A 15,977-nucleotide genomic window follows, 5' to 3' on the forward strand; every position below is an offset into this window, starting at 1 on the left:
TAATCATATGTAGCTAACTTCATGATACACTCTTCTGTGGAACATGGTTTCAGGATCCAATAAATATGCAAATAAGGTCACCTAGCAGGATCCAATAAATGGTTTCAGGATCCAATTGATATACAAATGACTGACTGAGATTGGTTTCAGGCCGCTTTTAGCAATATTCCAGCAATGTTTTTACAGGATCAATTGCAAATAGGGGACACCAGAAATGGGCTTCACACATTGTACCCATGTGGTCACCTAGCAGGATCCAATAAATGTTTCAGGATCCAATACTTTAACCATTAGGCAATAAACAGGATCCAATTGATATACAAAATAGGTCACCTAGCAGGATCCAATAAATGGTTTCAGGATCCAATTTATATTCAAATAGGTCACCTAGCAGGATCCAATAAATGGTTTCAGGATCCAATTGATATACAAATAAGGTCACCTAGCAGGATGCAATAAATGGTTTCAGGATCCAAATAAATATGCAAATAAGGTCACCTAGCAGATCATACTAGTAAAGTTTCAATAATTGATATACAAATGGTTTCATAGCAGGAACTACTGTCAAACTATACATGCAAAATGCTATATTTCTCTGTAAACTATTGAATAATTTTCAAACATGCTCAGATAAGGGATTTACATGTTGGATGGCTCACACAAAAGCTATTTTCATGCACTGTTTGTAGCGCTAGTTTATTGAGTGCAATTACATTTTAACATTTCATATTTGAAGATGGATGATTGAAGAAGTGTTTACCCATGTGTGTTTTGCCAGAGTGCGTGAGTGATTTGGGTTTTATGACACTCTTAGCAATATTCCAGCAATATGAGATTTAGATGCTCATGATCAGAAAGAATGAGTGAATATGGTTTTACGCCACTTTCAGCAATATATTGGCAATATCACGGTAGGGAACACCAGAAATAGGCCTCACACATTGTACCCATCAGAGGTACAGATAAGCTGCGTACATGCGTAAATTACGCAAATATTTTTGTGAAAACTCAATTCCTATTAAGTCTATTGCGTACGGGTACGCTTGATTTTTTGTAAATACTCAATAAATTTGATCTTACATGCATACACACAAAAGAGATAAAATAACACAGGTATATTGAGAGGTTCTATTTAGGCACCTGAACTTGACATCTTGCAGCATTTCTGATCGTTTCTCATATAACAGATCAAATACAAATAACAAACACATAAACCAACATTTAAACTTTATTATAGTTTTACAATTTATGGAAAATGGCAAAATACCCAACTGAGTTTGAGTGAGGTGGGTACAATTTATTTGGTTACTCAAAGGAAAATTAGGATACCCAATTGAGATGAACACAAGCGAGTACATAACTCAATGGCTCAAAAATTTATCTGTAGCTCTGACCCATGTTGGGAATTGAACCCGGGTCTTCGGCGTGACGAGTAAACGCTTTAATCATTCCGCTACCCCACCACCCTGTTTTGAAATAATAATAAACCTTTTATTCCCAGTACAGAAACACTGTTGTCCAATAATCTCTATTGGTTTGTCACGTGGTTGGTATAATTTAAAGTCGCCATGGGGCTGAGGTAGCCTAATGGCTAATGCTTTTCCTTGTCATGCCTTTGGTTGGGGTTCGGTTCCCAATATCATTACAAAGTATGACAGTCATTATTGAGTTTGTTGTAATACTTCTCATAGTATATATCACAACTCCTTATGGCCTGTGGAGTAACTCATAAGGTCTTCCATAACAGAGCTCCAGATAAGATTTAGCTCATGTGGGTACTGTACCCACTGTAATTTTTTGGAGTGGGTATTATGAATGTTGAGTGGGTATTTCATTTTCCGTTACCCACTGCTTTCAAATATGTGCGTATTTCAGTCATTTTACTCACCTAAGTATTATGTCATGGAGTAAGTTTACTAAGCAGGTATGTCCTGCCTTATATCATACCTAATCAAAACCAACTTAAATATAATGGAAATGATTTCATAAAAAAATCACTTATCCAATACTGACAGTACAACACTAGTCCTATACTAACAGTACAACTTGATAGCAATCGATGTCTTTTTTATTACGCAAGCGATTTTTATAAATATATTCCGTACGCATTTGTTTTAAACTATTTGTGTATCTAACATTTAAATGCGTAATTGGTACGCAACAATTATTTTTCAATGCGTAATTGGAAATTTTCTATGCGTATTTTACCCAGATACGCAGCTTATCTGGGCCTCTGCATAAGATGTACGGAGTTGTGATATACTGTGGCAAGTATTGCAACAAAACCAAGGAACAGAAACACAAGTATGGAGTAAGATCCAGGTTAGAATTGATCTTGAGTAGCCCATGTTTGTCGTAAGAGGCGGCTAACAAGATCAGGTGGACAAGTTCACTGACTTGATTGACACATGTCGTCGTCGTATCTCCATTACGAAGATCGATGTTCATGATGTTGACCGCTGGATTGTCTGGTCCAGACTCCATTATTTACAGACCACCGCCGTATCGCTGGAATATTCCGGAGTGTTTAACAAGAAACAATCAGTTATGGAGAAACTCTTCACATCCTGGAGGCATCACTTCAAGGCCGCCATGGGGGCGGTGGGGTAGCGTAGTGGTTAAAGCGTTCATTCGTCACATCCAAGACCCGGGTTCGTTTCCCCACATGGGTACAATATGTGAAGCCCATTTCTGGTGTCCCCTGCCGTGATATAGCTGGAATATTGCTAAAAGCGGCATAAAACTAAACTCACTCTCAAGGCTGCCATGAAGTGAAAATATTAAACAAAGACATGCATATGTAATGACTAAGAAAAAAAGCTGTAAAATTTACAATTTAAAATCCTGATTCCTATTTGTTGTTTTCTACTACACTGATCACTGTGTGAGTAATGTCTCACCAGCTTGTAAATAATCCCGTCTGGGACACACCAACCAGTGGTTAACATTATAAACAACATTTGTTTACATGTTCCAGCATCTGCGACTCTAAAAAGTTAAATTGACTTTAACTCAAACTAAAAATACATGTTTTATTAACATGTTGACTCTCAAGTCTGTATTGAAACACATCGAAAGAGATTCTAACTTGTATGATGGCACTGACTAAGGTTGGGACAGGTAACCCGGATATCCGGGATGGGTGGGTAACTTTTTGGACCCGGGTACCTGTCTCAATACCTGGACCCGTTATAATCATGTGACTAATCATGTTATTCTGTCATGATTAAAAGGTTGTATTGTCTTTGAAGATTTAGACATGATTTACAGTCACCCGTTCTGAATATAATACATGATAAAGATATAATTGAAAGACTCAAAATTTTAGCCTCTGAGCTGAAGAATATATTGCCATTGTTACAAATTTGATGTCAGGAATTAACATATCGGGTATCCGGGTAGGATAGGATAGGATAATAGGGGACAGGGTACCAGGGTTGAAAATTTGGAGCCGTCCCAGCCTTAGCACTGACATGTTTGTTTTCACATACCAGTGTTCACGAATGGTGTTTCAAGATAACAGGACATTGGGTCCTGCAAGTTTCAGATGTCTCTCTGACCCACTGAAAATTCACAGGACCCATAGAATAAAATTAAACATACATTTCAGATTTAACATTTCTTATAATTGGCATTGAAATTATTAACAAACACAAGATATATAAACAGCAAACAAGTATCACATGTCACATATAACAACTTAAGTCAAAGTCATTGTGAAATATACACTCAGACACTGGGGCTGGTGGGTTGTAGACTTCTATCGGACCGTTCGCAAATCTGCCGGATTTGTCAGAGGGTCAGACACTATTCATGAACACTGACGTACCCGGGTTGAAAATTTGGAGCCGTCCCAGTCTTAGCACCGACATGTTTGTTTTCACATTCATACCTAAATAGTAGTGCTGGAGCGACTGATTGAATGAAACAGTCAGTCTGTCATTAGAGGTGTGACGATACAGAAATTTCACGATACAATACGTATAACGATATATCTTGAAAAATACGATTCGATTCGATGCGTATCACGATATGCTGTCTATAGTTATTTTCTTTAAAAAAGTGTATTTTGATAACAGTGTAAATTTTCACATAACCGTCAACGACACATATCACGATACGAAAAAAGTATCGATATATTTAGTGTCAGAAAAGGTATCACGATTATCAATACTACAATATATCATCACAGCTCTATCGGTCAGTCTTGCTTGCATCAATGACTATCAATCGGGGGGTGGGCTAATTGATATTCATAGAAAATGAAACATCAAAATTAATTGAAAGAAAGTTTCTTATTGTTATGTTTGTCATATCAAGACATAATCCTGCCTCGTAAAACAGAACATAACCGCATGCTTGATTGTCTTGATCATAATATTAATCAGTGCCTGTTGCCCGTGTGCACAATATCATGACTGTGTCCTGTTGATTGTACACATGAGTTTTGTGGTAGCGTTTACTATTACAATTGATTATTGATCGATAACTGAGCTCCCAGTCATGTCATTGAGTATGTTATGTTTATTAGTTTTCGAGTTAGATTGCAATTCATCGGTCCGCTTTTGAGCCAAGCGGACTATAAGCATCTGAATCACAGGCACAGTGCTGTGGCATAACGCAATACATTGCTGTACCTCCTGATATATTTGTTGCCTCCTCCGTGAAAACAGCTGTTTCTTAGGCTAATTCTTTGCTGTTTTTGCAGTTACAAGAGAGCATGGTGGGAAATCAAGAGGAGATAACCCCGGGAGGAATGTTTCACTGAGATTACGTACCTGCCTTCCAGAGAGTCGGGTAATCAGCCTAAAGTAAGCATCTCATGTTTCAGCGGTCCACTGCATGGTTCCTGGTTTAGTGAGTGAGTGAGTGAGTTACGTTTTACTCCGCTTTTAGCAATACTGCAGACATATCACAGTGGGAGATACTAGAAATGGGCTTCATACAAAGTATCCATGTGGGGAATCGAACCCGTGTCTTTGGCATGATGAGCAAACGCTTTAACCACGAGGCTACCTTCCTGGTTCAGTGTCTTCTCGGGCTGACCAATCTACCTGGAACATTAGTTGAGTCAGCATTAAGCACCCCAGAGTCGACTGCCCCTAGTTTGTCTTTTGGTATTGGTTTTAAGCTGAGGATATTAAATGACTACTGACACCAACTAATTGAAAGTTTTATTTCCCCATAACTGTTGAGGCCAAATTGATTGGTTGTTGTTTAACGCCGCACTCAGCAATATTCCAGCTATATGGCGGCGGTCTGTAAATAATCGAGTCTGGACCAGACAATCCAGTGATCAACAACATGAGCATTGTTCTACGCAACTGGGATTAATGCAAGTACATATAGTATGTTGCGGAGAGGTTTGTAAAGACGAACTTACTATGGATAGGTTTGTTTCGAAAAATGCAAAAATCTGGGTCAAGTATGCACAAATTTATATGTATGTGGTTCACCACTGTGATGTTGCTTCTGCAGATGCCGTCTCGGAGGCGCACCCGGTCTGCCCGCCAGAAGAGCGGTTCCAAGCGGTACTCCATTGAAGCAGATTCTGCCTATTCCCCTGGACTGTCATCTTCGGGTGAGCAGAATCTACCATATAACCCTCACCCAAGCTTATATACAGATTGGTTTGTCTAAGTGTGTCTCAATTAATCCTCCATGTGACTTATGACTTGCTAGACCACTGGGATCTCTATTTGCGCCCTATTTTTTAAAGATGCTATGGCTCATTGCCAGAAAGGAGAACAGATCGGTTTGTAGGCACCAACACATCTCAATATGACCTCAAACTGTCTTATATTTTTACAGTGCTAGAAACGTTTCAAGATTTACCACTAGACTACAGGACCAGTGAGTGGACAATAATTAGTGGTCCTGTCTGTACTTCACTGGTCGAAAATAACATCTGTAGATTTACTTAACTAGCAATACTGTTATATTCATTTGAACTTTTAACATCTTTTAAATTTGTAAAAAAATCCACTGCAAACTTATCATTCAGTTGTCCTGATCAATTTTTGCTAGTCTGAGACCACAGGACAAGCGTAAATTTCTCACTCTAGGGTTTACTTGTGCTTCTGTGATACAGGACCTGCTGGGTATCCTCCCAAAACTTCCACATCACAAAACTTCCACAGCTTATAACAACATTTCTGGTTGACTGCACACACTTTAGCACACTGATTACCTCAGTCTGAAATGATTTAATCCATTAATCAGTAATGAATACAAACAATCACTTAGTAATAAATTATATATTTTATTAAGGCGGGTGGTTAACAAAAATACATACCCTTTCTAGTTACATATAATAGTCTATATAGAACTTATGTCCTATAGTGTCCAGATTTCACTCGCATATTTGACAGTCATAACCCTGTCGTCACTCTGTCATTGTTGGAGCAAGTGGACGGTTCTGTCTCTGCTGTACTTCTGTCTTGATGCACCTGAAGAGTCTGGCGTAGAAGAACATGGCTGTGATAGGGCCGTTATGGTGGTGACATTATATACCGTCACAGTGTCACTGCCGTAACATACAGTCTTTACCGTTTTTTTACATGACAGGGACATCCATAAGTAAATCATTTCTATATTTATTTAAAATTGATTTATCTGTTTATGCCTGGATTTTGTAGTGCAAGTATGTTTGGTCGTAACGCTTCAAGTAAGCATAATATAATTCATATTCTCATTTTGAGTTTTTTTGCTGCATATTACTTTATACTTTATACTGATCATCATTGAAAACGCACCACCTGTAAATTTTGAAATATGGTAATATGATTGTTTTGAGAGTGAAAATGAACATTGGAAATGTTGTTAATAACACAAAAGACAATAAATAATGCTGTACAGTAAAGAACGGATTGCCCGAACACATCATGGAACACATCACATGACAGAACCTGCCAACGCTGTCCAAGGCCGACGTGGTTTGATCAGTGCTTCTACCGTCCGACGCCCTCTCCGTGCGGCAGGATTACGGTTTCAACGCCCTTATGTTGGACCCATCCTGGCGGATAGACATCGCCGTGAACGCCAACGATGGGCTGAACAGCATTGTTTGTGGTTGATACGACGTTGGCATGGTGTTGTGTTTTTCGTTGAGTCACGCTTTCACTTGCGAAATGCTGACGGGCATCTACGGGTATGACGTCAACGGGGAGAACGTTACCATCAGGACTGTGTTGTGCAAACAGATCGGTGGTGTGGAGAGGGATCAGTTATCTTCACAAAACTGCTCTGGTAGTTTGTCGTGGCAGAGTGAATTCCCTTTACTACCGTGACACCATTCTTCAGAACAACGTCGTTCCCCTTCTTTAACCAACTACAAGATCTGCACACATTCCAGCAGGACAGTGCTCTAGTGCACACTGCACATGTTGCAACACAGTTTCTGGCAAACAACAACATTCCTCTACTTCCATGGCCTGCATTGTCACCAGATTTGTCTCCCATTGAACACTTGTGGGATTACATCGACCATCGCCTCTCACATCGCCCACAGATCAAGAACCTTGGGGAACTTGAAAATGCCTTGCAACAAGAGTGGAATGCATTGCCTCAAAACATTATTCAGAGACATATCAGTTCAATGAGGAGACGTTGCACAGCTTGTGTTGCTGCTAACGGTGGTCATACATGTTACTGACTTTCCAATTTGACTCCATCTTTCTTTCATGGTCAGCTGAATTAAAACTTCACTGTTTTGCTGGATTGGTTCTTGTTTCTTTTCTTTACCAATCATTGGACTACAAAGTATTACAATTTACACCGATTGCTTATTTATGCTCTTGGAAATCCAAACTAATACAGGTGGTACATTTTCAATGATGTTCAGTATATTTGCAAATCAGAATTGAAAGGAATTGTTTGGCTTGTTGGACCCTTTTAAGCAATAATATATTTTGTAAAGCTACAAATTTGATATATATGTACATTAAATGTACGTTTTGGTTGCATAATTTAAGTAATTTTTGTATATTCAGAATACTATGAAAGTAATGTATTAACTAACTGCTCTCTTTCCTACTGAAACCTCTACTCGGCTAAGTCAGTTCAGTGCACTTCCTGGGCTATCCTATTACCTAAAAAAGGGGTGATGAGGTGTTGTTGTTTTAACAATGTGTGGTAGTATTGGGATGGGGAAGTTTTGGCATATAACCGACCTGCTGAATTCCGCGGCCAAAATTCTATATTCTGCTGTAAACTTATTTATATTCTGCAACTATTCTAAACAATTTTCATGAATTTGGCAAAAAGGTTCTGCATTCTTTTGCACTACTTTTTAGTAAAAACATTTTTTTACAAAATATATATGTATGTATCCATGATTTGTGAAGTGACAGTCCCATCTTCAAGCTGTAAGATACATGCTCCCTGTAATGACAGGAAGTAGGATTCCTTTGGAAGCAATATCCAGAGTCATGATTCGAACACTTTGATCACACTGGAACCTGAAAGAATATTTTGTCAAACTTTCTCTCGTAATACATTTTGCATTCATTTTACACTTCAGTGTTCAGTTTTCTTGCGGGGTTAATTGTCAGCACTCAACATTTTCTCACCGCGACTGTTTTATTCCTTTGGCTCGTGGTATGTCAGGGGTAGGGCTGGGACGATTCACCGATGCACCCACACATCACAATACATTTAAGTTTGACATTGTATCGTCGACTGGTGTATTGATACAAAACGATATACAACTTTTTTTCAAAACAGTATTATCTTAAACATGTTAAAACATGAGTTACTTGTTTGTTTATTACAATACTGTTATTGTTATACACAAATACCTTGAAATACATCATTTTAAATCTTAATACTGTGTCAATCTTTCAAGGTGTATATATCGTGATACGTATCATATGGCAGGTAAAATATCATGATATGTATCGCATCGTGACATATTGTATCTTCCCAGCCCTAGTCACGGGCTGATTAACTATTTTAGGTCCTGTTTGAATATTTGCCATGAATGTAGAAGAGTTAGTGTGCCATACAGACCCTGAAACAAACATACCCAAGAAAGCCCGTGCAAGTCTACATTACCACAGTTTCAGTTTCTGAAAATAAATTAAGTCTCTTGGCTATTTTGTCATATTTTTTCTCTGTAACATGTGTTAAATTTAAAGAGTACCTAGATGTTTGTATATGAAGAACTCTGTCTTCACAATTTGAATTTTATTGCATGTTTAAACTTTGCATCTGTAGACCCAGTAAAGAATGCTTGTAGCATGCATGTATTTTTATTACTGATAAATAACTGGTTTAAAAGTTATTATTTCTAGATTCACAATCACTACTGTATTAACGAAAACAATGTGAATCTATTTTCCCCAGTCCTTATGTCTATGGTCCATTTGTAGATTCTGGAACTAAACTACTGAACTATGGAATAATTCTTGATGAAACTTGCTATACAAATCATGATTTGGGTTGTATAATTTTCAAAGTTTATGTGTATTTTTCATGATGACACCTATGGCTTTAAGGCTGTTTCTGCCCATAACTCCTAATCCTTGGAATGAGACATTGATCTACAGATCAGCTTAGTGGTGGACTCATTTCTTCTGATGATTTTGCATATTCAGCAGTTTTGTTTCACTGAACTTGAAGAAATTTGGTACAAGTATTCCAGCAGACAGGATGAGTCAGAGGACATGACACACCCTGATGACTTGTTCAGTAAGCAGGATAATGTCATTAGGGGTTACATGGTATACCACGGTATTAGTGTGCAAGGAGTCCCTTACTACCTCTTCTTGTTAATGTCTTGACAATGTTGTGATGTCATGATAATGTCATAATGTCTTCATAATGTCTTGATAATGTCTTGACAATGTCATGATAATGTCATAATGTCGTCATGTCTCGACAATGTCTTGATAATGTCTTGACAATGTCGTCATAATGTCATCATAATGTCTTCATAATGTCATAATGTCGTCATAATGTCATGACAATGTCTTGATAATGTCATGACAATGTCTCGACAATGTCTTGATAATGTCATGACAATGTCTTGATAATGTCATGATAATGTCATAATGTCGTCATAATGTCTCGACAATGTCTTGATAATGTCTCGACAATGTCTTGATAATGTCATGATAATGTCATAATGTCGTCATAATGTCTCGACAATGTCTTGATAATGTCATGACAATGTTTTGATAATGTCATAATGTCGTCACAATGTCTCGATAATGTCATGATAATGTCTTGATAATGTCATGATAATGTCTTGATAATGTCATGATAATGTCATAATAATGTCACAATGTCTTGATAATGTCATGATAATGTCTCGACAATGTCTTGATAATGTCATGATAATGTCATAATGTCGTCATAATGTCTCGACAATGTCTTGATAATGTCATGACAATGTCTTGATAATGTCATGATAATGTCATAATGTCTCGATAATGTCATTGACAATGTCTTGATAATGTCATGATAATGTCTCGACAATGTCTTGATAATGTCATGATAATGTCTCGACAATGTCTTGATAATGTCATGATAATGTCATAATGTCGTCATAATGTCTCGACAATGTCTTGATAATGTCTTGACAATGTCTTGATAATGTCTTGACAATGTCTTGACAATGTCTTGATAATGTCATGATAATGTCATAATGTCATAATGTCATAATGTCTCGATAATGTCATGACAATGTCTTGATAATGTCATGATAATGTCATAATGTCGTCATAATGTCTCGACAATGTCTTGATAATGTCATGATAATGTCTCGACAATGTCTTGATAATGTCATGATGTCATAATGTCGTCATAATGTCTCGACAATGTCTTGATAATGTCTTGACAATGTCTTGATAGTGTCTTGATAACGTCATGATAATGTCATAATGTCATGATAATGTCTCGATAATGTCTCGACAATGTATTGATAATGTCATGATAATGTCATAATGTCGTCATAATGTCTCGACAATGTCTTGGTAATGTCATGATAATGTCTGGACAATGTCTTGATAATGTCATGATAATGTCATAATGTCGTCATAATGTCTCGACAATGTCTTGATAATGTCTTGACAATGTCTTGATAATGTCATGATAATGTCATAATGTCGTCATAATGTCTCGACAATGTCTTGGTAATGTCTTGACAATGTTTTGACAATGTCTTGATAATGTCATGATAATGTCTTGATAATGTCTTGATAATGTCATGATAATGTCAGATTCAGTAATAGATTTCTTGTTTGGCTGTTCCAGTTTTCCATCAGAATTGTGTCAGGAATAAACCTGACAATTTGTGAACAGGCACCTGCCCAATCAAAGAACACGTGCTCACTCACCCCGACAAGTTCTTCCCTGACTGGCCCAGTCAGTCAGCCTAATACTTGAGTCAGCCATCCCAGTCTATACCCATATAGTAGTTAAACTGGTCTATTTGACCACTGTGTGTGATACTATAGACAGCTTTCTATAATGCCGAGTGGTTTGAGAGTTAGACTTCCAAAATCAAAAGGTAGGAATTCGGTTGACTTGTTTTGGGGATCAGTCTTCTACTTCTGTTGTACTAACGTCCATTAATGCACCGTTTTCTCAGTTGTTTTTTCAACACTTGTTGTTCACTACTTTTAACACAATAACCAATATTTCATCTCGCAGATCTGGTGTCTTGTCTGGTGGTGTCATCTCGACATGTTCATCAAGTTTCATGGACAGGGGACATTGAAAATATGCACAAGTGATCGTCATAATTGCTTCTATTTTACACTCGCATGATATATAACACGTTCTATGCCAACACGATACCACTTTGTGTGAAGATCTGAGGATATCCTGTTTGAAGGTTGGATTTGGTGACCTTTCTTATCAACCAATCAGCATTGAAGCTCATTAATTCTTTGTACGAGTAGCAAAGCCTTTTAGCAAGACTATTTCAAGCAGTTAGTCAAAATGAATTTATTTTGTGAGTTCTAAATGCAAAATAATGTTGAGAAAAATCATGATGTTGTTCTGGGTACGTACAGCCTGCACTTTCTGTGTACCATGACCAAAATGATCTACTATGATGGGTGTACTGTAATGGGTGTACTCTGGGTGTACTATCAAGAGAGTACTATGATGGGTGTACTGTAACAGGTGTACTCTAGGTGTACTATCAAGACCGTACTTTGATGGGTGTATTCTGGATGTACCATCAAGAGAGTACTATGATGGTGTACTCTGGGTGTACTATCAAGAGAGTACTATGATGGGTGTACTATCAAGAGAGTACTATGATTGGTGTACTATCAAGAGAGTACTGTGATGGGTGTACACTGGGTGTACTATCAAGAGAGTACTATGATGGGTGTACTATCAAGAGAGTACTATGATGGGTGTACTATCAAAAGAGTACTATGATGGGTGTATTCTGGGTGTACTATCAAGAGAGTACTATGATGGGTGTACTGTAATGGGTGTACTCTGGATATACTAACAAGAGAGTTCTATGATGGGTGTACTATCAAGAGAGTACTATGATGGGTGTACTATCAAGAGAGTACTATGATGGGTGTACTATCAAAAGAGTACTATGATGGGTGTATTCTGGGTGTACTATCAAGAGAGTACTATGATGGGTGTACTGTAATGGGTGTACTCTGGATATACTATCAAGAGAGTACTATGATGGGTGTACTATCAAGAGAGTACTATGATGGGTGTACTGTAATGGGTGTACTCTGGATATACTATCAAGAGAGTACTATGATGGGTGTACTATCAAGAGAGTACTATGATGGGTGTACTATCAAGAGAGTACTATGATGGGTGTACTATCAAGAGAGTACTATGATGGATGTACTATCAAGAGAGTACTATGATGGGTGTACTATCAAGAGAGTACTATGATGGGTGTACTATCAAGAGAGTACTATGATGGGTGTACAAGAGAGTACTATGTACTATCAAAGAGTACTATGACTATGATGTGTACTATCAAGAGAGTACTATGATGGGTGTACTATCAGAGAGAGTACTATCAAAGTACTATGATGGGTGTACTATCAAGAGAGTACTGTGATGGGTGTACTATCAAGAGAGTACTATGATGGGTGTACTATCAACCAAGAGAGTACTATGATGGGTTTTAACTATCAAGAGAGTACTATGATGGGTGTACTATCAAGAGAGTACTGTGATGGGTGTACTATCAAGAGAGTACTATGATGGGTGTACTATCAAGAGAGTACTGTGATGGGTGTACTGTAATGAGTGTACCCTGGGTGTACTAACAAGAGAGTTCTATGATGGGTGTACTATCAAAAGAGTACTATGATGGGTGTATTCTGGGTGTACTATCAAGAGAGTACTGTGATGGGTGTACTGTAATGGGTGTACTCTGGATGTACTATCAAGAGAGTTCTATGATGGGTGTACTGTAACGAGTGTACTCTGTGTGTACTAGTCAACGGTGTATTTGTGTGCAGTTTTCTGAAGCAGTTTGGGGATCAGTCATGAGATGGTAAACTAAAAAAGGCGGAATTATTTGGAAAGCTGATGTCTGATTGGTAGAAAAGGTCACATGTACATTGTTTAGACTGTGAATTACCAGAAGCAACCAATTTAGGTGTCTTCAGGTATTCATTCATTGAAATATTGTATCACAGCGTTCACCTTTGATTTGTTTGAATTCAGACCTAGAAAACCCTATGATCTTCAGCTGATATTGTAACATTATGAGAGAGACCCATTGACATATCTTCCACCTTTGCTAGCAAACTGTATTTTCTGTTTATATAGGTTTTGACATCAGTGTTAGTTTAATGCCTAAGAATCAAGTTTACGAAGTACAGGTTGTTTGTTGTTTTCTCTTTTGCAACAGTGTGAATCTTTCCTGAAGGGGGATGGTGGGGTAGCCTAGTGGTTACGTCGTTCGCTCGTCGCCGAAGACCCGGTTTGATTCCCCACATGGGTACAATGTGTGAAGCCCATTTCTGGTGTCCCCGGACGTGATATTGCTGGAATATTGCTAAAAGCGGCGTAAAACTAAACTCACTCACTCACTCACTTTCCTGAAGGTTAAGCCAGCGATAGAAATGCATTTTCTTTAACAACTTGTGCTTCTTGGCAGAAATAATTTTTATTCATCTCTTCAATTCTCTTTATGGTGTTTCTCCATGAGCTTGGGTCCGCCTCCGTGGTGTAGTGGTTAGAGCGTCTGCTCGGAGAGCGGAAGATTGTGGGTTCGATCCTCTACCGCGTCATACCAAAAGATGGTGCGTGTTGGACCCTGCCTGGCGCTCGGCATTAATGGGTACAACAAGGACTGGTCGGCTCAGAGTCAGTACAATGTGTCTGAGTGGGGTATTCATGCTTCACTGCGGCATGGTATTTCAGTGGGCTAGCACTATAAAACCAGCTTCAGTCTGGGCTAGTACAAGCAGCCCCACATACACATACACACACATGCACGTCGTCATATGAGCGAAATATTCTCAAGCACGATGTTAAACCCAATTTCACCTCACCTCACCTCCATGAGCTTGGGGGTGGGAGTAGCCTAGTGGTTAAAGCATTTGCCTGTCACACTAAAAACCCAGGATTGATTCCCAATATTCAGCCCATTTCTGGTGTCCCTGGCCTTGATATTGCTGGAATATTGCTAAAATTGATGTAAAACCTTCCTCCCTATCCATTTGCGAGATGGTGTGGAATTAATTCAGGAACATTGGCATGTTGGTTTGGCCGTTTCTGATGGCTGTTCCAATGTGACTGTACTGTGTTCTTGGTGTCAGGTGTCGAGATACAGATCATATTGTGGCTGCACTGTGTCCATGGTGTCAATTGTCGAAATACAGATCATATTGTGGCTTCACTGTGTCCATGGTGTCAGTTGTCGCGATACAGGTCATATTGTGACTGTAATGTGTTCATGGTGTCAGGTGTTGAGATACAGAGCATATTGGGACTGTACTGTGTCCATGGTGTCAGGTGTCGAGACACAGGTCATATTGTGACTGTAATGTGTTCATGGTGTCAGGTGTCGAGATACAGATCATATTGTGTCTGTACTGTGTTCATGGTGTCAGGTGTCGAGATACAGATATTGTGGCTGTACTGTGTTCATGGTGTCAGGTGTCGAGATACAGATATTGTGGCTGTACTGTGTTCATGGTGTCAGGTGTCGATACAGGTCATATTGTGGCTGCATGGTGTCAGGTGTCGAAATACAGATCATATTGTGACTGCACTGTGTCCATGTGTCAGGCTGTACTGTGTCCATGGTGTCAGGTGTCGAGATACAGATCATATTGTGTCTGTACTGTGTCCATGGTGTCAGGTGTCGCGATACAGGTCATATTGTGACTGTAATGTGTTCATGGTGTCAGGTGTTGAGATACAAAGCATATTGGGACTGTACTGTGTCCATGGTGTCAGGTGTCGAGATACAGGTCATATTGTGACTGTAATGTGTTCATGGTGTCAGGTGTCGAGATACAGATCATATTGTGTCTGTACTGTGTTCATGGTGTCAGGTGTCGAGATACAGATATTGTGGCTGTACTGTGTTCATGGTGTCAGGTGTCGAGATACAGATATTGTGGCTGCACTGTGTCCATGGTGTCAATTGTCGAAATACAGATCATATTGTGGCTTCACTGTGTCCATGTGTCAGGCTGTACTGTGTCCATGGTGTCAGGTGTTGAGATACAGGTCATATTGTGACTGTAATGTGTTCATGGTGTCAGGTGTCGAGATACAGATCATATTGTGTCTGTACTGTGTTCATGGTGTCAGATGTCGAGATACAGATATTGTGGCTGTACTGTGTTCATGGTGTCAGGTGTCGAGATACAGATATTGTGGCTGTACTGTGTTCATGGTGTCAGGTGTCGATACAGGTCATATTGTGGCTGCATGGTGTCAGGTGTCGAAATACAGATCATATTGTGACTGCACTGTGTCCATGTGTCAGGCTGTACTGTGTCCATGGTGTCAGG

The 15,977-nt window shown here is 38.9% G+C and overlaps 1 protein-coding gene across 1 annotated transcript in view; it reads left to right on the forward strand.

Annotated features, from left to right (window-relative positions):
- Positions 1-15,977, forward strand: part of LOC124286174 (zinc finger protein 280D-like) — a 40,815-nt gene that overhangs the window by 2,113 nt on the left and 22,725 nt on the right. The window contains 2 exon segments of the mRNA XM_046722523.1: positions 4,709-4,811; positions 5,479-5,581. Coding sequence (XP_046578479.1) covers positions 5,479-5,581 — 103 coding nt within the window. The 5' untranslated portion in view covers positions 4,709-4,811.

The sequence above is a fragment of the Haliotis rubra genome, unplaced genomic scaffold (assembly GCF_003918875.1).
Source record: "Haliotis rubra isolate DU_JTF1 unplaced genomic scaffold, ASM391887v1 Scf378, whole genome shotgun sequence".
Classification (NCBI taxonomy): Eukaryota; Metazoa; Mollusca; class Gastropoda; order Lepetellida; family Haliotidae; genus Haliotis; species Haliotis rubra.